The sequence below is a fragment of the Notamacropus eugenii genome, chromosome 5 (genome assembly GCF_028372415.1).
Source record: "Notamacropus eugenii isolate mMacEug1 chromosome 5, mMacEug1.pri_v2, whole genome shotgun sequence".
Taxonomy (NCBI): Eukaryota; Metazoa; Chordata; class Mammalia; order Diprotodontia; family Macropodidae; genus Notamacropus; species Notamacropus eugenii.
In genome coordinates, this window is record NC_092876.1 from 241,871,905 (window position 1) to 241,895,834 (window position 23,930).

At 35.9% G+C, this 23,930-nt stretch overlaps 1 protein-coding gene across 50 annotated transcripts in view; it reads right to left on the reverse strand.

Moving 5' to 3' along the window:
• The window catches only part of TTN (titin), a 325,993-nt gene that overhangs the window by 145,212 nt on the left and 156,851 nt on the right, over positions 1 to 23,930 (reverse strand). For 40 of the 50 annotated variants that reach the window (XM_072612482.1, XM_072612462.1, XM_072612461.1 and 37 more), the window contains 23 exons: positions 23,835 to 23,909; positions 23,534 to 23,626; positions 22,138 to 22,320; positions 21,834 to 21,917; positions 21,553 to 21,630; positions 20,492 to 20,575; positions 20,079 to 20,198; positions 19,756 to 19,836; positions 19,337 to 19,543; positions 19,031 to 19,108; positions 17,436 to 17,513; positions 17,187 to 17,270; positions 16,904 to 16,975; positions 16,591 to 16,668; positions 14,986 to 15,078; positions 14,358 to 14,435; positions 13,288 to 13,356; positions 13,018 to 13,092; positions 12,602 to 12,892; positions 11,481 to 11,558; positions 10,953 to 11,036; positions 10,643 to 10,723; positions 9,519 to 9,602 (listed from right to left, as the gene is read on the reverse strand). In XM_072612482.1, the coding sequence (XP_072468583.1) occupies positions 9,519 to 9,602; positions 10,643 to 10,723; positions 10,953 to 11,036; positions 11,481 to 11,558; positions 12,602 to 12,892; positions 13,018 to 13,092; positions 13,288 to 13,356; positions 14,358 to 14,435; positions 14,986 to 15,078; positions 16,591 to 16,668; positions 16,904 to 16,975; positions 17,187 to 17,270; positions 17,436 to 17,513; positions 19,031 to 19,108; positions 19,337 to 19,543; positions 19,756 to 19,836; positions 20,079 to 20,198; positions 20,492 to 20,575; positions 21,553 to 21,630; positions 21,834 to 21,917; positions 22,138 to 22,320; positions 23,534 to 23,626; positions 23,835 to 23,909 (2,328 nt within the window). Of the gene's footprint in view, positions 1 to 252; positions 337 to 4,863; positions 4,948 to 9,518; positions 9,603 to 10,642; positions 10,724 to 10,952; positions 11,037 to 11,480; positions 11,559 to 12,601; positions 12,893 to 13,017; positions 13,093 to 13,287; positions 13,357 to 14,357; positions 14,436 to 14,985; positions 15,079 to 16,590; positions 16,669 to 16,903; positions 16,976 to 17,186; positions 17,271 to 17,435; positions 17,514 to 19,030; positions 19,109 to 19,336; positions 19,544 to 19,755; positions 19,837 to 20,078; positions 20,199 to 20,491; positions 20,576 to 21,552; positions 21,631 to 21,833; positions 21,918 to 22,137; positions 22,321 to 23,533; positions 23,627 to 23,834; positions 23,910 to 23,930 lie in introns of all 50 variants that reach the window. The other 10 variants (XM_072612506.1, XM_072612466.1, XM_072612492.1 and 7 more) reach the window with 10 other exon arrangements.

Below are 23,930 nucleotides of genomic sequence, written 5' to 3' on the forward strand. Positions count from 1 at the left end.
CATAAAAATAGCTTCAAAAAGAGAAGACAAGACATCCCTTTTTCAGAATTAGTTCAGCAGGATTCTATACTTTTTAGCAGATGAGGCTTCTGACTTTTTAGGCACAGCCACAGATATTTTCTTTTCAGGGATAACTTCTTGGGGTACTTTTGGCACTTTAAAGATATTAGTATTTTTACACATCAGAATATTTCCAAGAGCAGAAGACAAGACATCCATCTTTTACAATTATTTCAGCAGTGACCTATATACCTTTAGCAGGTGGGGCTTCTGGCTTTTGGGGGACAGCCACAGTCACTTTCTTTTCAGGGATAACTTCTTTGGGAAGTTCAGGCACTTGAAAGAAATTAGTGATTTTAAAATTAGGAACTGTGAAAGTCAGTAAAAACATCAATCTGATTTTAAGAGCAGACAACAGCTACTTCTTCAGCACTATTTCACTGGAGACATATACCTTTAGCAGGTGGGGCCTCTGGTTTTTTGGGGACAACCACGGGCACTTTCTTTTTAGGGACAATCTCTTCTGGAGCTTCAGGCACTTGAAAGATATTAGTATTTTTATACTTAGGGGTTATGTTGTTCAACAGAAATATAAAAATATTTTCACTAACAGATAAGACATTCATCTTTCCAAGTTACTTGACTAGTGACATATACCTTTAGCTGGTGGCACTTCTGCCTTTTTGGGGACAGCCACAGGCATTTTCTTTTCAGGGATGACTTCTTGGGGCACTTCAGGTACTTTAAAGATATTAGTATTTTCTACTCAGAGTTTATGAAGTTTATCATAAAACTCCAAATAATTTCAACAACAGAAGACCTTTCTCACTCTCTCTCCTCTCCTCTCCTCTCTCTCTCTCTCTCTCTCTCTCTCTCTCTCTCTCTCTCTCTCTCTCTCTCTCTCTCTCTCTCTCTCTCTCTCTCTGTGTCCCTCCCTCCCCACTCAATTAGTTTATCAGTGACCTATACCTTTAGCAGGTGGGGCTTCTGGGACAGTCATGGTTTCAGGAACAACTTCTTCGGGAGGTTCAGACACTTGAAAGATATTAGTAATTTTAAAATTAGAAACTGTGAAGGTCAGTAAAAACGTCATTCTGATTTTCAAGAGTGGAAGACAAGACACTTTTCTTTCATAATTAGTTCACTGGTGACAGATACCTTCAACAGGTGGGGCCTCTGGCTTCTTGGGAAGAGCCACACGCTTTTTCTTTTCTGGGATAACTTCTTGAGGAACTTCAGGCACTTGAAAGATATTAGTAATCTTAAAATTAGGGGCTACAGAGGTCAGTAAAAACCTCAATCTGATTTTCAAGAGCAAAGGACAGGACATTTCCCCCCCATAATTACTTGACTGGTAACATATACCTTTAGCAGTTGGGGCCTCTGGTTTTTTGGGAACAGCCACAGGCATTTTCTTTTTAGGGACAATCTCTATAGGAGCTTCAGGCACTTGAAAGATATTAGTATTTTTATACTTAGAGGTTATGTTGTTCAACAGATATAAAAATACTTTCAGAGATAAGACATCTTTCCAAGTTACTTAACTAGTGATATATACCTCTAGCAGGTGGTACTTCTGCCTTTTTGGGGACAGCCACAGGCATTTTCTTTTCAGGGATGACTTCTTGGACCACTTCAGACACTTGAAAGATATTAGTATTTTTATACTTAAGGGTTATGAAATTGAACAGACACATCAAAACAGTTTCAATAACAGAAGATAGGACATCTTTCTTTCATAACTGTTTCAGCAGTGCTTATATACCTTTAGCAGGTGGGGCTTCTGGCTTTTGGGGGACAGTCACAGTCACTTTCTTTTCAGGGACAACTTCTTCGGGAGGTTCAGCCACTTGAAAGATATTAGTAATATTAAAATTAGGAGCTGTGAAGGTCAGTAAAAACATCACTGATTTTCAAGAGTGGAGGACAAGACAGTTTTCTTTCATGATTAGTTCACTGGTGACAGATACCTTCAACAGGTGGGGCCTCTGGCTTCTTGGGAAGAGCCACACGCTTTTTCTTTTCTGGGATAACTTCTTGAGGAACTTCAGGCACTTGAAAGATATTAGTAATCTTAATATTAGGGGCTACAGAGGTCAGTAAAAACCTCAATCTGATTTTCAAGAGCAAAGGACAGGACATTTCCCCCCCATAATTACTTGGCTTGTGGCATATACCTTTAGCAGTTGGGGCCTCTGGTTTTTTGGGGACAGCCACAGGCATTTTCTTTTCAGGGACAATCTCTATAAGAGCTTCAGGCACTTGAAAGATATTAGTATTTTTATACTTAAGGGTTATGAAATTGAACAGACACATCAAAACAGTTTCAATAACAGAAGATAGGACATCTTTCTTTCATAACTGTTTCAGCAGTGCTTATATACCTTTAGCAGGTGGGGCTTCTGGCTTTTGGGGGACAGTCACAGTCACTTTCTTTTCAGGGACAACTTCTTCGGGAGGTTCAAGCACTTGAAAGATATTAGTAATTTTAAAATTAGGAATTGTGAAAGTCAGTAAAAACATCACTGATTTTCAAGAGTGGAGGACAAGACAGTTTCCTTTCATGATTAGTTCACTGGTGACAGATACCTTCAACAGGTGGGGCCTCTGGCTTCTTGGGGAGAGCCACACGCTTTTTCTTTTCTGGGATAACTTCTTGGAGAACTTCAGGCACTTGAAAGATATTAGTAATCTTAATATTAGGGGCTACAAAGGTCAGTAAAAACCTCAATCTGATTTTCAAGAGCAAAGGACAGGACATTCCCCCACCCCATAATTACTTGGCTGGTGGCATATACCTTTAGCAGTTGGGGCCTCTGGTTTTTTGGGGACAGCCACAGGCATTTTCTTTTCAGGGACAATCTCTATAGGAGCTTCAGGCACTTGAAAGATATTAGTATTTTTATACTTAAGGGTTATGAAATTGAACAGACACATCAAAACAGTTTCAATAACAGAAGATAGGACATCTTTCTTTCATAACTGTTTCAGCAGTGCTTATATACCTTTAGCAGGTGGGGCTTCTGGCTTTTGGGGGACAGTCACAGTCACTTTCTTTTCAGGGATAATTTCTTCAGGAGGTTCAGGCACTTGAAAGATATTAGTAATTTTAAAATTAAGAGCTGTGAAGGTCAGTCAATATCAATTTGATTTTCCAAAGTGGAGGACAAGATAGTTTTCTTTCATAATTACTTCACTGGTGACAGATACCTTCAACAGGTGGGGCCTCTGGCTTCTTGGGGAGAGCCACATGCTTTTTCTTTTCTGGGATAACTTCTTGGAGAACTTCAGGCACTTGAAAGATATTAGTAATCTTAATATTAGGGGCTACGAAGGTCAGTAAAAACCTCAATCTGATTTTCAAGAGCAAAGGACAGGACATTCCCCCACCCCATAATTACTTGGCTGGTGACATATACCTTTAGCAGTTGGGGCCTCTGGTTTTTTGGGGACAGCCACAGGCATTTTCTTTTCAGGGATGACTTCTTGGACCACTTCAGATACTTGAAAGATATTAGTATTTTTACACTTAAGGGTTATGAAATTTAACAGACACATCAAAACAGTTTCAATAGCAGAAGACAAGACATCCCTCTTTCAGAACTGATTCGGCGGTGCCTATGTACCTTTAGCAGGTGGGGCTTCTGGCTTTTGGGGGATAGTCACAGTCACTTTCTTTTCAGGGATAATTTCTTCAGGAGGTTCAGGCACTTGAAAGATATTAGTAATTTTAAAATTAGGAGCTGTGAAGGTCAGTCAATATCAATCTGATTTTTCAAAGTGGAGGACAAGACAGTTTTCTTTCATAATTACTTCACTGGTGACAGATACCTTCAACAGGTGGGGCCTCTGGCTTCTTGGGGAGAGCCACACGCTTTTTCTTTTCTGGGATAACTTCTTGGAGAACTTCAGGCACTTGAAAGATATTAGTAATCTTAATATTAGGGGCTACGAAGGTCAGTAAAAACCTCAATCTGATTTTCAAGAGCAAAGGACAGGACATTCCCCCACCCCATAATTACTTGGCTTGTGGCATATACCTTTAGCAGTTGGGGCCTCTGGTTTTTTGGGGACAGCCACAGGCATTTTCTTTTCAGGGACAATCTCTATAGGAGCTTCAGGCACTTGAAAGATATTAGTATTTTTATACTTAAGGGTTATGAAATTGAACAGACACATCAAAACAGTTTCAATAACAGAAGATAGGACATCTTTCTTTCATAACTGTTTCAGCAGTGCTTATATACCTTTAGCAGGTGGGGCTTCTGGCTTTTGGGGGACAGTCACAGTCACTTTCTTTTCAGGGACAACTTCTTCGGGAGGTTCAGCCACTTGAAAGATATTAGTAATATTAAAATTAGGAGCTGTGAAGGTCAGTCAATATCAATTTGATTTTCCAAAGTGGAGGACAAGATAGTTTTCTTTCATAATTACTTCACTGGTGACAGATACCTTCAACAGGTGGGGCCTCTGGCTTCTTGGGAAGAGCCACACGCTTTTTCTTTTCTGGGATAACTTCTTTAGGAACTTCAGGCACTTGAAAGATATTAGTATTTTGAAAACTTAGAAGTTATGAGACTTAATAGAAACCTAAGAAAATTTTCAGTAGCAGAAGATGAAATATTTTTCTTTTAGATTTACTTGAGTAGCGATTATATCTTTTACAAGTGGGGTTTCTGGTTTGGGGGAACAGCAATGGGTATTTTTTTTCAGAGACACCTTTTTGGGGAACTTCAGACATTTTAAAGATATTAGTATTTTTTATACTTGGGAATTAGGGAGTTCAATGTAGATTTCAGAATATTTTCAATAACCGAAGACAAGACACTCTTCTTTCCAAATGACTTGACTGGTGACATATACCTTTAGCAGGTGGAGTTTCTGGTTTGGTGGGGACAGCCACAGGCATTTTCTTTTCAGGGACCACTTCTTTGGGAGCTTCAGGCACTTTGAAGATATTAGTGATTTTACACTTACGAGTTAGACATAAACATACACAGCAACACTAATGTTTAAAGCTAGTAGGATTTCCCCCTCCACATCCACTGGATGGAGAATATACCTTGAACTGGTTTTACTTCTGGTTTTTGAAGTTCTTTTCTTTCAGGGACAGCTTCTGGGATAGCTTCAGGCACTTTAAAGATATTAGTATTTTTATTTTTAGGGTTTATGAAAAACCAGTAGAAACAATAATTATATCCCTAAACCCAAAGTCATTTTGAAGTTGAGAAAGAATTTGGTCCACCCACAACATGATGAGTAATAATATACACTTTTAGGTGGTGATCATTCTTGCTTTTTGGGCACTAGCACAGTCATTTTCTTTTCAGAAACATCATTGGGATACTCAAGCACTTGAAAGATCTTAGTATTTTTACACTTAGCAACTATGAAAAGCAGTTAAAAGCATTCATCAGAGTTACACATCACACTAATTTTCAAGAATAGGTTTTTTTTTTTCTTTCTCTAATTCAAATCAAATAGTTGCTGATACATTCCTTTCTCAGGATAGGATCTTTGGTGACAAGATTAGGCATTCTTTTCTGGGAGAGTTTTCTTGGTCAGCCCAGGTTGTTAAAATAATAATTTTGATTTTAAAAATCACAAAGAATATAGAAAATTACACCAGAGCAAAATACAGCTTATATGGGCTTTTAAGTTTTTAGGACAACAGGAAACATTTTCCATTTCAGAATCAGGTGAGTAATAGGAGAAAATTCCTATTCTGGATATTTAATAACTGTGCACATCCTTCACATTCTGGCCTATTCAGTAATGTTCAGGGGAAGGACTGACTTGTCTACAATCTAGGAATTTACTTCATCTTAGAGCTGCTGTGATATAATTTCCTTTAAGAGAGCTAGCTTGGTATGATGACTTAGAGGACCTGCATTATGTGTCTATATGAAAGTCACTCAGTGTCTCAATGCCTTAGGCAGCTTTCTAAGCTGCTAAGATATTGAAGAGCTGCTTCTCTGGAGAGAGGGAATATCCACACTGGAAATTTCCTACGGTGATAAAGTCTGATAAAATCACAGATATGAACTACAGAAAAAAAAACACTTGCCCTAACACAAAACATCTTTTTTTCCTAATTTATTATTTTTACTACTTAATTTGAGAGGAATGATGCAGACTAGTGTGTCATCTAGGATTTCTTTCTGTACTTCAGGTACTTTGAAAGAGATAAGTATTTCACATTAGGTATAGATAAGGAAAGGGACATCTACATGGTACAGAATGCCAGGCCTTTTATCAGGAAGGTCTGAGTTCAAATTCTGCCCTGGAGTCAGGAGGATATGATTTCAAATCTGACCTCAGACACTTACTAGGTGTGTGACCTTGGGTAAGTCACCTAATCCTTGTTTGCCTCAGTTCCTCATCTGTTAAATAGGGACACACTGGAGAAGGAAGTGGCTAACCACACTAGAATCTTTGCCAAAAAATCTCATGGACGAAGTCTGTGGGGTCATACAAAGTAGGACAGTGCTGAACAACAACCACAAATATAAAGACTATAAGTCAGAGTAAATACTTTTAAGGCCTCTGGATATCCTCTTTATTATAGAGTCTACTCAGTAATGTAAGAAAATCACTATTATGGATGTTTTTAAATGGCTTTATACACTCGTATGTTTTACATAGTTTCAAAGTAAAGGAATGACATTTAAAAATAGAGGTTGTAGGACAAAAAAATAAAGGGACAGACTCAACGTATAGCTTTAATAGGCTCTTGTTCTATATGATACTCTGGAAGTATATCAACTGTGGTTAAAACAATTAGGATAATAAGAGTTGATTAACTTCTCATTGCCCTCAGGCTACTCTTTAAGACTGTAAATCGTACAAGTACAGATGTGGGGGAGAGGGAAGGTTCCTCATCTTGAGTTCCTTTGACCTCAGTGTGGATTAAAGAGTGTGTCAATGACATCATAGGTGCCATTTAGAAAATAAATGGAAAATATATCATATTAGTGAGCTGTAAGACTTCAAGAGCTGGAAAGGTCCTGGGGAAGGGGGTGGGGATATCTAGTCTTCAATTTTACAGAAGAGGAAACTGAAAAAGGTTAAGTGATTTATTTAAGGGCACATAGGTTAGAACCTAATAGAGGCAGAGTACTCTGAACCAGGGTGCTCTGACCCTGGAGCCAATGTTCTTTTCCCTGGACTACATTTGCACTTAATATTTCTATGTTATTCCTATTGTAGAAAATCACTTAATTCACATTTTTGTTTTTAATAGTGTTTATTGTGGACCCCCTAAAAGTAATTATAACTGACTCAAACTAAATTTCTGGAATTTTCTTATTACCCATTGCTTATGGGAAAAGTTGATGCTCAGTTGAGGTCCATAAGAGGACTCAGCACCATTGGGTGGTAACCACCCTGAATTTCAATCCCAAGTTTTCTATCTCAAAGAAGGTGTGTTTAGCCAGTTCAGTACTTTTTCTGTTAAGGATCCTATCTTTGGACACGTGAAATATTCTAATGCTATCAATCAATGGCCTTCCTTTCAGAAGTCATAAGTATAAAAGGAAAATCTTATACCCCAAGCAATTTTTCACTGAATAAGATTAATATTCTTCTCTACCCTGTAGTGTAAACTCTGATCACTGGGAATCTGTGCTTTCTGGAACTTTTGGTTTGGGGAAAACTTTCCCCTTTGAAACAAATTCCTTTGTCTTTTTGGTGACTTTAAAGATATTAGTATTTTTGTACTGGACATCACAGAAAAATGGAATGCATCTTTAAGCACATTTAGACAAGCAACTGCAGAGTACAAGACAAGAAAATCATTTTTCTTCTGACTGGAAGCTATGGGGAACAATATCTGGTGCTGGGGGGACCTCTCCCTCTTAGGACTACCAGGAAGTACTTCCACCAGAGCACTCTTCCTGGAGACCTCAGGCACTTTAAAGATATTAGTATTTTTAGATTTAGAAATTTCAGAGACATACTGAACTGGGACACAAGCTACACGCACATCACTTTTTTTTTTTTTTTTTTTTTTTTTAACAAACTGCAATGTGGAATTTTATCCTCAGGGTTTGTACCTTGTGCTGAAGGAGCTTCTGGCTTTGGGGGCAAATGTGCAGGCAGTTTCTGCTCCAGGACAGCTTTCTTGGATGCACCCGGTACTTTAAAGATATTAGTAGATTAGCATTTAGCAGTTGCAAAAAATATAGAAGAAACAGTAGATGTGTTTCTCTAGATGATGGAAAAAGTTGTTTCTTCAGAATTTGATTATTTACAGATACCTTTTGTTGGAAGTTCCTCTGTTATTTTAGGAACAGGCTCCAATATCTCCTCTTCTTGGGTGAATTTTCGGGGTACACTGGGCTCTTTAAAGATATTAGTAGGTTGAAATAATGTTAACATTTAGTAGTTAAGAAAGACAGAGAAAATATTATGTAAGTAGATACAGCATGTAAATTTTGAATCTTGAAGTCAAAGACATTCTGGATTTGATGTTGGCAAAATATACCTTGAGCAGACAGAACTTCTTTCTTTTTAGAAATGGTCGCAGAGATTTTCTTGTCTGGGATGGCTTTCTTGGGTAGCTCAGGCACTTAAAAGATATTAGTAAGTTAATATTTGGGAATGATGAAGAGAAACGGGAAATATCAAACTTTCAAGATCAAAGACTTCCTTTCTTCAGATTTAGATCATGGCTGATGTCTACCTGTATCGGGTTAGGATCCTTTACTTTTGGAAAACACAACAGAAATAGGTTCTTTTGCTTTCAGGACCAATTCTTTGGTCTCTTCAGCTACTTAAAAAGATATTAGTTTTTATACACTTAGAGGAGTTTCAAAGATACAAAAGAAACTAATAATGACATGACATGACATGACATGATACACACATTAATCACTAAAATTAAAATTGGTTAAAATAATGATAAGAATAGATTTAGAATGTGAGATTATAATCTGTGATCCTTTGCTCATCAAAATAAAGAATCTGTGAGTTTGAGGTAATCTCTTTTCCATTCTGTTAAAAACTCTCCATTCCCTACTATATTTTGGTGCTCTAATTAATCAACCTAGTGGCTAGGGATCTGACAATTCTCCATTTTATTGTGCCCCCAATTTGTATTATTCCTTGTCTCAGTACATAAGCAACAGCTGAGAGTAAGGAGATTCTCCCGGGTTTGTCAGATATAAACAAAGTGAGTTTTTGCTATCTTTCTTCATCTTTTATACATCATATAATTTGGAGTTCTATAAATTAAGATATATATGAAAAGCAAACCTCTGGGTTTTAAGAAACCACTATTGGTCTTTTCTTGGATAGCTTCTTGGCCTCAGGGACTTCAAAGATATTGCTACTTCTATTGTTGTGAATTCATTCAAGAATGAATGTAAAGCATTAAGAATTTGAAGGATGAGGGAAATACAGAGTTTGCAAAGTCGCAGACACACACACTTATTCTCACTAAACCACATACCCATTACAATCTCAGACAGAAAAACACAGGACAATTATTTTACCACTGTGAAAGAAGTCATAGATACCTTTAGCAGGTGGTGCCTCTGGTTTTTTGGGAACGGCAACTGGAACTTTTGCTTCTGGAACAACTTTCTTTGGTACTTCAGGCACTTTAAAGATATTAGGGATTTTAAAAAAAAATTATTTTTGAGAATTCCAAAGTTGCACATAAAATGTCAAGAGAAAATAGAAGACTCATCTAACAAAGGATATTACCCGTAGGTAGATTTGTTTAGTAATTCCTTGATTTGTGCATGTTAACATTCTGGCTATTGTTTTATTTTTCTATTATCATTTATAGGATTCTCATTTGTAGTACTTAGCAGTGAACTTTTCTAAAGGAAGCTGTTTTTGTAGGAAGAAAACAATCTCTTCTATCAAAATTTAATATTAGTATTATCAGATTAGATAACCATTGCTTTCATGGTCTCTATTTCATAGGAAGTGAAGCGAGGTAAGAATAAGCATTTCTACAGTGCCTACTCTATGCCAAGCACTGTACTGTTTTTTTTTTTTTACAAATATTATTCATATGAGCTTCACAACAACATTGTGCAGTAGGAGCTAATACTATACTCATTTTACAATTGAGGAAACTGAGGCAAACAGAAATTAAGTGACTTACCCAGGATCATACAGTTTATGTGTCTATGTCCAGATTTCAGCTCAGGTCTTCTTGACTCTACTGCCCCACCAACTGCCCTTGGCTGTAGTTGCCTACCATTACCCCCCCCTACCTCCACCAGATCCTAACTTTTTAACCTGTCCTTAGAGGGCAGTATAGTGAAAAGTGTGCTGGGTTAAAATCCTGCTTCTAATGCCTAATATCGCTGTGACCTCAGGCAAGTCACTTTCCTCCCTGGGCTCAGTTTCTTCAACTGGAAAAATGATGGAATTGGACTAGATGGTCTCTGGTGTTCCTTCCAGCACAGTGTCTCCAATTTTATAGTAGAAGCATATTATTCAATATAAAATTAAGTTTATTTCCAAAATCATCCCCTCACACATCATGACCTATAGAGAGAAGAGCAGTCTACTGCCCTTCTCTCCATGAACTGAAAAAATGTCATTTATATTTTGGATAAAAGTAGGGCAAAGAACAAAAGACTTGCAGATTGTCCCTGCTATATATCATAAGGAAGGCGTGTACCTTTAGCTGGAGGAGGAGCTTCAGGTTCCTCTGGAACAGGTATCTTCTTTTCTGGAACGACCTTCTTGGGCACCTCAGGCACTTTAAAGACAGTAATTTTTTTCTTAATTTTGCAAATTATAAAGGTTTATAAACAACCAAGATAAAAGAAGTATAAAGATACAGAAAAATGCAGACATCATCACACACAATGATTGATATGGCTGAATTTTGACAGTAAATATAAAACCATAAAAACCCAAGGGAATCTTTCATGTTTAGAATAAGCAAACCAGTTATTTATTTGACAAAGATTAAATGAGCAATGTACCTTTAGGAGGTGGTACTTCTGGCTTTTTTGGTGGAGTAATTTGTACTTTTTCTTCTATGACAACTTTCTTGGTCACTTCAGGCACTTTAAAGATATTAGTTTATTTTAAGTTGGAAAATTTTTAAGAGACATACAAAACATTAACAGAACGCAGACATCAAAAGTCTCAACAATGTTACAGAGAAAAGACAAAGGTGAATTTGTGACACATGGGCATGCCTGAGCGAAGAGTTAATCTGAACAGATGACAATTGGGGAATCACCAGGACATTGGTAAAGATTTAAACCTTTAGTTTGTGTTATTTTGAGAGTCTTAGACAGATCAGCTGATATTTCTTTACTGTAAAAACTGTCTTGGGTTCCTAATTTTAAAGATATTAGTTGGTATTAAAGATTTCAAAAATACAGAACATAGAAAGAAAGCACAAAACAGAACATAAAATCATAAAACAATGAAGGTCCTAACTTTACATGCACATCCTTGTACCACATGATTAAATGAGAAGAACTTTTTAATAAATGAAATACCTTTTGCTGGTGGCTCTTTTCGAGGTACAATGGTAGGTTCCTTTTTGGGAGGGATGACTTTCTCAGCAATTTTAGGCCCTTCAAAGATATTAGGGGTTTGTTTTGATTTTGTTTAGAACACTTAAATCCTAAAAAAACTTCTTGATATTACATAATACTAATCCAAAAGGTAATGTTAGAGAAACATAATACAACATTCTTCACTTATATTAATGGTGATTAATTTTTGCACAGGCTGTGAATCTCAATGCTTTATAAGTCTTTCATTTGTAGCAGGAGAATATAACTTTTACGGTGGCAGAGCATGCTTAAGTTTTATCTTTGTATTCCTATCACCTGGAATAGTGTTTTGCACTGAATAGGGCCATAATAAATATTTGTTATTCTGAATTAAATATACATGACCCTCTATTCTACATAATGGCAGATACATATTTTCTTATATTTTGTATACCATTTGATTTTTCCAGAAGGAACAAATGGATACTACATTTCAGTGTTTTCTGCTTTAATTTCTTCTTGATGTCAAGGAACTGGTCTGCCTCATTGAAATTTGTGTTACTGTAAGTATTTAAATTGGTTTTCTTTTAGTAATTTTTTAGAAAAAAATTAAGCAAATAGTAAAAAGATTCAAGACTCTGATACTATTAACTTCAGACAATGTCTACACAAGACCGTAAAAACCATTGAAAAGCTTAGTTAAGAAATGAATTGTTTCACGTTTATGTTTGAATTTTTTCTTCTTCTGCTGAACTAATCAGTTCTCTGGCTGCACTAACTAGTTATTTTGAGATTGGTAGCAACTTTAGTTGAGTTCAAAAATGATTACTAGCTCCTAATTCAGTAAAGCTGACTCTCGACAAAGTAATAAGGATAAATCAATCTTTCCTTTAGAAAGCAGACTTGGATTGGGATGTTTCTGGGAAATTCACCTCTAATTCATTCTAACAGATGGACCAAAGAACTAAAATTTTTTTGATTTTCTTGTAGAAAAGCAATAAGCACATAAGATTAAGATATATTAAGATATAAGCACATAATTCAAAGGGAGACTATGTTTTTAAAGAAAGTTAGTGATAGCAAGATGTGAAGAGTGCGAATAACTGTAGAATCCTGTCTACCTTTCCCAGGGGGCGTGGGCTCAACAGTCACTTCCACGTCTTCAACTTCAATTACTTCTTTGACTCCATAGACTTCCTCAACTTCTAGGACTTCTTTCTCTCTGTGTTCTTCTTCAATGCCAAAGAACTCCTCCTCCTCTACTTCTTCCTCAAAGTATTCCTCTACTTCTTTGGCCTCTATTACTTCTTCAAATTCTTGTTCTATTTCTAGCACTTCTTGTACTATTTCTTGTTTGTGGAAGACAACCGATACTTTTTCTTCTTGGAGGGTTTTCTTTGCAATTGTCTCTACTGAAGAGATTTGAAATGGTGAAAGTTTACAAAGGAACATTTCAAGAAACGTGAAAAAAAGTTACTTGAGAAACAAACACACTACACATTCAAAACAAAGCTTGCAATAAGAATTGTGGTTGTACCTTTTGTAGGAGCAACCACCTCCTTTTTAGGTATAAGAACCTTCTTTTCTGGGACTTTCTTGGGTACTTCAGGCACTTTAAAGACAGAGTATTCATTTTTTAAGAATGCAAAACATTAAGATGAACCTAGTAATATATAAAGCAAGATAATGTACACCACAGAACTAAATAGGAATAACACTTGGAGACTCAGGGACAACATAAATGCTTATTGGAGAAAAGATGAAGATGAAGTGCATTATTTAATAAGCCAAAGAGAAGAAGATGTACCTTTAGCTGGAGGAGGCTCTTTTTTCTGAATAGCAGGTACTTTTTCTTCAGGTACAGGTTTCTTTGTCACTTTAAAGATATTAGGATTTTTTAAAAGTAATTTTACAATGCTGACATTTCAAAAGAAATATAAAACAAAAACAACAAAGAAAACAAAGAATATACTTATAACTGAAAATTACAGGAATAATGTTGTGGGATATTAGATACGAGCTACTGTTTTCAAGCAAAACGGATCTTTTCCCACAACACTACTTTGGGCTAATCAAACTTCAGGCTCAAAAACAAAATTATTTTATAAAAGACTTCTTTAAGAGGGCCTTCTGCTGCTCCCTTTACAATATCACTTGTACAGAATCTGCTTCAGCAATCCTTAATGAAGAAAACTGTGTCTGAAGTAATCATTGTCGAATATTAAATTGGATCACACATTTGCAAATGTTCTTTAGTGCACTATTGCATGATTTTTTTTTAATCAAGAAAAGGACTTTATAATTAGGATATATAGAGGAATTTTTTTCTTCCTGTCAGACAATTTAAGGTGGTTTTATAATAGAGATAGAATATTGGACATCATTCTTTACTGATGGAACAGTGGACAGATTATGGTAGAGATATTAAAATTGTCTAGTGATTTGTACTACTAAATCATTCTTTTTGAAAGTCAGCTATCACAAATTAGAAGGACTTTTTTAGAGTGACCAGCAGAGGGAGGAATGCATAGCAGTGTCTGATAACATAATTTTGATGGAAATCTATACTTTCTCCTCAGGCCATGGAATAAACTACTTCCTCTTTCTGAGCCAATGAAAGAAGAGAATATTTAGGAAAGAATCATGGAGAAAGTTTAGGTTAGAGAGGAAATACATACTCAGTTATTTTCATGAAGAAACTGATAAAGTAACATGTGAATGTGTTATCACTAATAATTATCCTTATGCTGAAATGTAAAATACACGTATGGAAAAAATATTTATTTGATGTGGCTGCTACTTGTGTCAGTCACAGCTTTGTTATTTCAGTGACTGTGGATGCCAAGTTTGTTTTTATTTTCATGATACTGGATGTACCTTTAACTGGTGCAGGCTTCTCTTTTTTAGGAGCAACAGCAGGTACTTCAGGGACAGCTTTCTTAACCACCTCAGGCACTTGAAAGACATTTGATGAGTAATTAAAGACTTTTATACAGAACACAGGACAAAAACAACAACGTAGTAATAAATAAAAACCACACAGAATTTAAAGTTAAAAGAATTGGGCATCTAATGATTCTTTGACTTTGCTTTTCAAAGGGAAAATTCTATGTACTCTAAAATAAGCAGAGTCTAAAAAGAAATTAACGGGCTTCATTTCAAGAACAATGACTTGAGTTGAAATAAAAGATTCCATTTTGCTCAAAAGTAGATTTCTCAAATTCTGTTTTTAAGGGAAAGGAAAGAATGAGAACTAGGATAAAATACAAATAACAATATATATTTGAACAAATAGCTATGAATGTGTATACATATATATACGTATATATATATTATATATATAAGTAATCCAATTAGATAGCTTCAATTTTCAGCAATAATCTTTTACCAACTATAATTCACACACAAAAAATTCAGAAAGCCTCCACGGTTTGAACAAATACTGAAAAAGACCAGAGGCCTGAGGGTATTTAAAGAACCCAATTCTCATATAACTTTGATGTACCTATAGGTGGTGAAACTTCCTCAACCTCCTCTATGATAGTAACTTCCTCAGGTATCTCTTCCTCTGGAAGAATTTCCTCAGGTTCTTCAGGCACTTAAAGATATTAGTGGTTTTGTGAGTTATTTTGATAATTTAATGAATATGTGACTAAAACCAATAACACAAAACTCATCTTAATGTTGAGCATACGATTGACTGGTACATACTAGGTAAGCATATTATCAACCATGAAAAATTTTTTTAAAAAATCATTTTACAAATTATATAAGCCATGCCAAATCACAGAATTTCAGGGATAGACGAGGCCTGAGAGACAGTCTAGCCAGCCACCTCATTTTACAGATAGGGAAAACAAGTCTAGATTATTTGAATAGTTTGAGAAATGATGAGGAACAGTGCAAATAACACTGTATGTGGAGTAACAAGGACCAAAGTTCAAATTCTAGGTCCAGGATTTACTAGCCAGATGGCCATGGGCAAATCACTTCATTCTTTTCAAAGCCTCAAATTTCTCATATGTACTGGTTTGGTACTGGCTGTGCCAGTGTATTCTCTTTTCCTCTCCCTACTTCTTAAAATCCCCAACTTTCTTCAAAGACTCAGCTCGACTGCCTACTTCCCCAGGAGGCTTTACCTGGTGTTTTCTAGTGCTTTTCCTTCTAAGGTTACCTCATTTCTACTTTGTGTATATCATGTGTGTTATATATGACAATGTAAACTCCTTGAGAGCAGGAACTGTTTTTTTTCTTTATGTCTCCAGCACTGAGTACAATTCCTGGCATATATTAAGTGTTTAATAAATACTTGTTAATTGAATGATCATGTAATAATACTTTTACTATCTCTTCATGAGGTTGCTATATAAAGAAAAATGTTTTTTTAAATCTGACAACAATATATAAATGCAAACTATTATTTTTACCATTGCATCAAGTTGTATACAGCCTATTAGTAGAAGAATTTGAACTATAATCAGGATCTTCTCCAACCCTATTCCTTTTTCTGCCACATCACAATGGTCTCTTTTTTAGTGAATACTAACTAAACCTTATTTGTCTGGCTTATGCCTAGTCAGGGAAGCTAGATGGAGCAGCTGACAGCAGATAGGACCTGGAGTTGAATTCAAATGTGACCTCAGACACTAGCTGTGTGACCCTGAGTAAATCACTTAACCCTGCTTGCCTCAATTTCCTCATCTATAAAATGAGCTGGAGAAGAACAAAATGGCAAACCACTGCAGTATCTTTATCAAGAAAACCCCAAATGGGGTCAAGAAGAGTCAGACACAACTAAAACAATGGAACACCACCAACAAAATATGCCAATTCATAGATAAACATAGAACAAATATGGAATTCCGCTTCAAACAGATCACAGACAAAACTAAACAAAAGAGAATGGTCTTCCAGATTTTTTAGACCTATTATAATCCTTTTAGATCAATAAGAGTTTTTGTTTTTTGGTCCTGGATAGATATGCCAGTGCTGATTTTCATACGTAGTTTATAGCACAAAATATAAATTCAGTTTGCCAAATATTAGACAAATTAAGAAGACAGAAACATTGACGGATTAGATCTCTCTATATGGTTGGGAACTTATCTACCTTCGGCTGGTGGAGCCTCCTCCTCTTGAGGGAGAGTGGGTGGTGGTCTTTCCTCCACTTTCTTAGGCACCTCAGGAACTTTAAAGATATTAGTTGCTTTTAGGAACTTTAGAATACTTACAACACAACAAAAACAAAAGAAACTCAAAAGTGGCAAATTTCTGATTTTTTATCATAGGAAGGAGGAAATAAGAACAAATACATACATGATGGGACATTAACTTTTCAATAAATGGGTTAGTGGGATTTTTTTTTTTTTAGAAGAAAGAGGTTTATGTTACAAAACTGTAAATCTATTTAAGAGGTTATCTACCTTTTGGTGCGGGGGCTTCTACTTTTTTAGGAATACGTGCTTCAGGAACTGGTTTCTTAGTCACTTCTGGCACTTTAAAGATATTTGGATTTAGTATTTTTTTATTTGGAGGGAGACCCAACAACCACAAAATCAACATAAGCACAGAATAAGATGTAACCAAATACAAACATAAATGCAACTCAAGAAACATACATTTTGACATTTATGACAAGTGAAAGATACGAGCAAAAGTGCGTTAGTTACAGATAATCATAGCTAGCTATTCTAGGGGATGGAGTACCTTTGGCTGGGGGGGGCTCCACTTTCTTAGGAACAGGGGTGGGGACTTTCTTCTCAGGCACAGGCTTCTTAGGCACCTCTAGTACTTTAAAGAAATTACTTATTTTAGGAATACATTTCAGACACCAGAAGACAATAAATACATAGAAATGTTAAACTGGGTTAGAACAAAAATATAGACACATGAGTGACATTGATTTTGCTGTTGATGAAAAGAATGCAACAACAAACTTTAATCTGTTTGAGGTACCTTTGGGAGGAGGAGCCTCTTCTTTCTTGGGAATGGACACCTTTTTCTCAACCACTTTCTTCTTTGGAACCTCAGGCACTTTAAAGACATTCCATGACAAAAATTTCATTTTGAGTTGAAAAGACACATCATAAAGAATAAGAACATATATGGGACATAAAGCATAAGGACTAGACCCCTGATCAAAACCCACCCTACTTGCATGCCCCTCCCCCAACTCCAGACACAAACAGACAAAAGGACAGACAACTCTCTAGAAAAGAACATGATGGGAATGATAAGTTCTGAACATTATGGTGGAATTAGGTTCTGGAGTTTGATCTGGGCAGCAGCCCACTTGATTTTTTTTATAGTAAATATAGTTAAACCATTTAACTGGTGTTAGTGATTTACTCAGCAAACAACTAGAGAACATCCCTGACTTAAAATCTCTATCTAGGTAGCTAGGTAGCATAAGATTCAATAAATCTTTTTTTTTTTTCTTGATTTCACTGTGGCTAATTAATCCACCTACCAGATTGTATATGTGTATGCCACAAGGGGTAGGAATGAAACCATGGCAAGTAACCATGATTGAACTGCAAAGCAAAGGAATCCTGATTTCATTCCACACATTGATTTCCCTCCATTCTACTGTTAAGATAATCTATGTTCCTGGAGGGCAGTGAATGTTTTGTTTTTGTCTTTGTACCTACAGGATTTCATGTAGTGCCTGGAACATAGTAGGTGCATAGTAAATATTTGTCAAATGACCATATTTAGAAGATATAGCTCTTAATGGTAACTGCAACTACGCATGTCTACACACATACTGATACATACCCATGTAATTTGTATACAATTCATCATGAAATGTTTATACATCAGTATATATTGTTGTTGCTCAGTGTTATGACTTCTTTATCCAGCATTGGGGACTTTTTCTTTTTGGTGCTTTAAAAACACCATGGCTTAGTGAGTGAACGATGTAGTTTTGGCAGATCTTTTTTTTATTCGTGTTTTATAGGGTTAATTAGCCACAGCACAGCAAAATCTTCACACACTTAGAAGAAATTTCAACTAACAGATCAAAAAAGGCAGTGGATATAGAGTGCTGGGGCCAGAGAAGACCTCAATTCAAATCTGACCTGAGACACTTATTAGCCATGTGACATTGGATAAGTCACAACCTCTCTCAGCCTCAGTTTCCCCAATTGGAAAATGAGGATAATTATAGCACTCACCACCTTGGGTTATTGTGAACATCGAATGAGACAATATTTGTAAAGTGCTTAGCAGAGTACCTGGCACATAGTAGGTACTATATAAATGCCAGCTATTATTATTATTATTAATTATTAGTATAATTGATAGTAATATGGGCTCCTGCTACCACTTAAGCTCATTTTTTCACTTTTGAGTAACATAGTACAACCAATAAAAAGAAATAATCTGACTTCAGTGTATTTTAATGCAGTCTTAAAAGCAAAATTGGGGTTGCCCTAATTGAATTTCATAAGTAGTTGCTTTCCTCAAACCCACTTCCATCATAACTGTTCTAAAAAAAAAATGTGAATAAAGGCTATAAGATGAGGAACACTCTGTTGGGCTTATACCTTTGGCTGGTGGAGCTTCTACTTTTTTAGGGACAGGGACTTTCTTCTCTGGTACAGGTTTCTTAGGCACCTCAGGCACTTAAAAACATTATATTTAAGTAAATTAAAAAAACACATTCAAAGGATACATTACAGAAAAAACAACAACACATGAACACAGAATTTCCAAAAACGTGTCAAAGAATTTCGGGGAATTTTCAAGAACAACACAAAAATACAGAGGAGACACAAGATGGATGACAGAGAGAGAAGAATGAAGTCAATGGCAATGAGGTTTTGGAGAACTTCCAAGGAGAGCTGTTATACCTGGTACGTGCACAGGTATCTCTGGTTTAACTTCTTCAATTGGAATTTCCTCCTCTTCCTCTTCCTCAGGGGGAAGTTCTTCTTCCTCCTCCGGGGGAATTTCTTCCTCCTCTGGGGGAATTTCTTCCTCCTCCTCCTCCTCGAAGGGAACTTCCTCTTCTTCAGGGGCAATCACAGGAACAGGGACTGGCTCGGGTTTCTTTGGCACTTTAATGATATTATTTGACTTGTTTAAAAATTTAATTTAAATAGACAGCACTCAGAACAAAAGGACAACACGAAGAAGGAAATAACAGTCATGATAAAACAGTAAAAAAAATTCAAAAGAAATTCTACAAAACATTAATTTCAAATAGTGAGACTCATGAAATCAACGAAAAGTTTTCTCCTTGCAATAATTCTGCGATAGATGAATGTACCTTTGACTGGAGGAGCCTCCACTTTTTTCGGAACAGGTACTGGTTCTTCTTCAGGGACAACTTTCTTGGGTACCTCTGGCACTTGAAAGATATTATTTGACTTTAAGAATTTATCCTTTTATATTTCTTATAGAAAAAGATTTTTAAAAATACCAAGAAAGGAAAAGAGTCCAAAGTCTAAACTGTAAAACTTAACATGCATACGTATTTCATATAATTTCCATTCCTTTTAAACACAAAAGGATGGGTGTAAATCAGTGTGAGCATATATAAAATATGTGAGAGACTCTTTCCTGTATATTTTAATTGGTGAAGCAATGTACCTTTGGCTGGTGGAGGCTCCACTTTCTTCGGAACTGGGGTAGGCACCTTCTTCTCTGGTACCACCTTCTTCTCTGGTACCGCCTTCTTCTCTGGTACAGGTTTTTTAGGTACTTCAGGCACTTAAAAATATTATATTCAAGTAAATATAGGGCTCTTCAGTTGATTTAAATAGATTATTTTAAGAGTTTTATCTTTTTATACCACATCAAAATAATACATTAAAGTGCAGGGTCATAAACATGAAAGATAGTATAAAGGTAATTTTTGAAATAAGATAACTTTATTCTTCTTGTGGGAAATGCCATCCAAAAAATTTCTCCCTGTAAAGCTAGAAATAAGACCCTCATATTTGCACTTTGTTTCATTTTGAAATGGAAAAAAAATACTGTAGACACATCACAAGTGTATATACCTTTGGCTGGGGGAGGTTCAACCTTTTTAGGGACAGGTACCGGGACTTTCTCTTCTGGTACAGGTTTCTTGGGTACCTCAGGCACTTTAAAGACAACATATTAGGTTAAGCATCTCATTTTTTTTAAAATCTAAAGACATGCCAATAGTATAATACATTATTATCTGAAACAGAAACATTGTTTTATTCTAGTAGAATTAAGAATGACCCCAAGATAATGACTCCCTCCAACAGAGATGAAGTGACACTCACACATATTATTTAACACAGACTTATGAGGAACACAGTGTGTAACAGCTGGTAAGTGACAACTTTCACTTTTTTTACTTTAAACATATACATATACAGACATATTTACACACTTGATATACACATACATTTAATATTTTAATCAACATTTAGTATTGGTCTACTTATTATATCCATATATGGATTAACTGTAAATAATCCAATATCTATATGTGAATATATTAAACATATTCATATTGAATATTAAACAACACACCAACATTATCAACACAGTAACACATCAACACTATATTAATTATTTACAATATATTAATACAAAACAACATATTTAACAAATATGTTATTACCATATAACTATATACTTGACAAATATATTAAATAATACGTCAATTTACATGGATATAATAAAAATACTTGTATGTTTATTGTAACATTGAAAAGAGAAACTAAACACCATGTACAAGTACAATCCAAAGACAAATTTCAAAAGTAGAAACACATAAAGTAATCTATTGTGACCAGTGGGGTAGTTCTTACCTTGGCACTAACACTAGAGTTAATTCACAGAAGTCACTAATAGGAATTAGAGCTAGAAGAGATTTTTATGGATGAGGAAACTGAGGCACAGAAGAGAACTGACTAATCCAAGGTCATAGATGTTAGAAATGGAAAAGCCGGGATTGGAACCCCAAATCCAATGATTTTTCCACTCACTATTAATATAGCAAGGGGGAGTTTGCCAAAGAGAGTCTTATTGCTCTGCCTAGGTAAATCCTAATATAAATTTATGAATGCACCCCAGGTGAATGTACCTTTAGCAGGTGGAGCCTTCTCTTTTTTGGGGACAGGCACAGGCACTTTCTCCTCTGGTTTCTTAGGGACCTCAGGAACTTTAAAGAAATCATTTTTTGTATTAAGAAACTAATTGCCTAACCTTCAAAAACAGTATCATTATAGAGCACATTTACCCAAGCTCAGTAACAACCACCCATTGACATAGACTTACAAAAAAAAGAAAGTAAATATAACACAAAAGTTGTGAAGGACTGTTCATTACATGCATGACGAGATTATGTCCCATGAATGGCTCTACCTTTGGCTGGTGGAGCTTCCTTCTTTTTGGGAACAGGGACAGGTTTCTTCTCCTCAACCACAGGTTTCTTGGGTACTTCAGGCACTTTTAAAGATACGATTTCCATTCAGAAATGTTTGTAACAACATATCAAGTATGCAAAATAACAACTACCAATAAAGAAACAAGGTTAGATAGTTTGTAGAAGGGGTTGTTTCAAGAACAGGGTTTTTCAGTGTGATGCTAACACTGAGGACTGTCTCTCCAGCCCCAGCCCACCAAAGAGAGCTTGGCTTGTCTCTCTTGGACAAAAGAGGCCATATACCTTTGACTGGTACTTCTGGTATCAGCTCTTCCTCAGATACAACTTCCTCAGGAATGAATTCCTCTTCCTCCTCAGGGACATATTCCTCTTCCTCAGGCATAACTTCTTCCTCTGGTTCTACCTCTGGTTCTGGTTCCAGTTCTGGTTCCGGTTCTGGTTCTGGTATCTTAGGTACTTTGGGCACTTTAAAGATACCATTTATAGATTGGACATTTTTCTTTTCAATGATATATCAAACCCAAAGAACTTGAAGCGAGAGATCCATTTGATTTAGAAGAAGTAATAGCTTCCCCTCCTTCCCCACCAAGAGACCCACAAGGTGTAACTCACTGAACATGAATGTAACACTAAAAAACATCAGGAAACAAGACAATAAATATTCTCCCCAACATAAAGGAGTGTTAGTCTCTATCACTAACAGGTGGGGCTACTACTTTTTCTTATTCTCAAGCATTTAAAATGATAATCATAAGGAGATTAAATTGTTTATTGAGTGACATTAAGTGGTTGTGGTACATGGAGCAGATGCCATTTTATTACAGCTGCCTCTTTCACATTAGGTATGTAATCACTCATCAAGAGATGGCTTTTGTTTTCCAAGAAAGTGATTCTGAATCTTATAGGTGCCCAAAAGGGGTCATGATAACAATGAAGAGATATTTGAGACAGCTGAAACCAAAATGTAATATTTCTAACAGCTACACATTATGGATAAGTTTATCATTGCAAATAATTAAATCATCTAAATTCCATGGGGAATATAATTTCACTGTTAATGACATGACATTTTCCTGGAAAATTAGATTTTTCTTAGGAAGAAATGTGAACCGTCCTGCAATGATAATCACACCTCCCCCTAATAGCCATCCCAAAACATCTACTGACCTCACCGGGAAAGAAAAAGTTCACTCTGAATAGCTGTAAGACTTTTTCTTTTCACCACCAAAGATAAATTTAAAATACTAAAAGATTATCTCTCTTGGGGTCAACTTAATAGCCAGAAACTATTTGTTATTTTCCCACTGCTTTAATCACAAAGAATATTTGTAGCTTCAAGTCAAATTTTAAGATGTATGTGTGTTTTTTTTAAATAAAAGCTCTGATTTATTATTGCAACATAACTATATATCAGGTGTGGATATCATCTCGTATAGGACTATTGTCCTGACAAATAACTACTCTTATCTACTCCCTTAGAACAGGAACAATTACAAATATTAAAAACATCACACAAATACCTACAAAACAGTAGACAACAGACATTCTAAGAACGGAGGAATGGATTAACAAAGCACAAGATTACAAAATGAAATCCATGCATAAGAAAGACACACTGAGTTTGAAAAGATAGTAAGACATCAAACAGAACCAGAATTGACCAAGGAGATGATTGTACCTTTGACAGGGGGTGCAATCACCGTTTCTTTTTCTCTTTTGGTCACTGCAATATGTATTTTTTCTTCAACAACTTTCTTTGGTGCTGCAGGCACTTTAGAGATAGTAATTGGTAAAGAACATCAAAACCAACCACAGAATACAACAGAACACACACAAGTTCACCCCCAAACAGTGTAACATAAGAATTAGGATTTAAAAAAACACTCCATAAAAACACAGAACACAATGTGAAGGAGTGGGACCACATTCACAATACATAAAGATGCTCTGGAGTTCATTCTCATGTCAGGCCAATGTACCTTTGGGTGGTGGAGGTTTGAGTTTCACAGGAACAGGAACAGGTACTTTTTCTTCAGGGATGATTCTCTTAGGCACTTAAAAATATTAATTTTAAG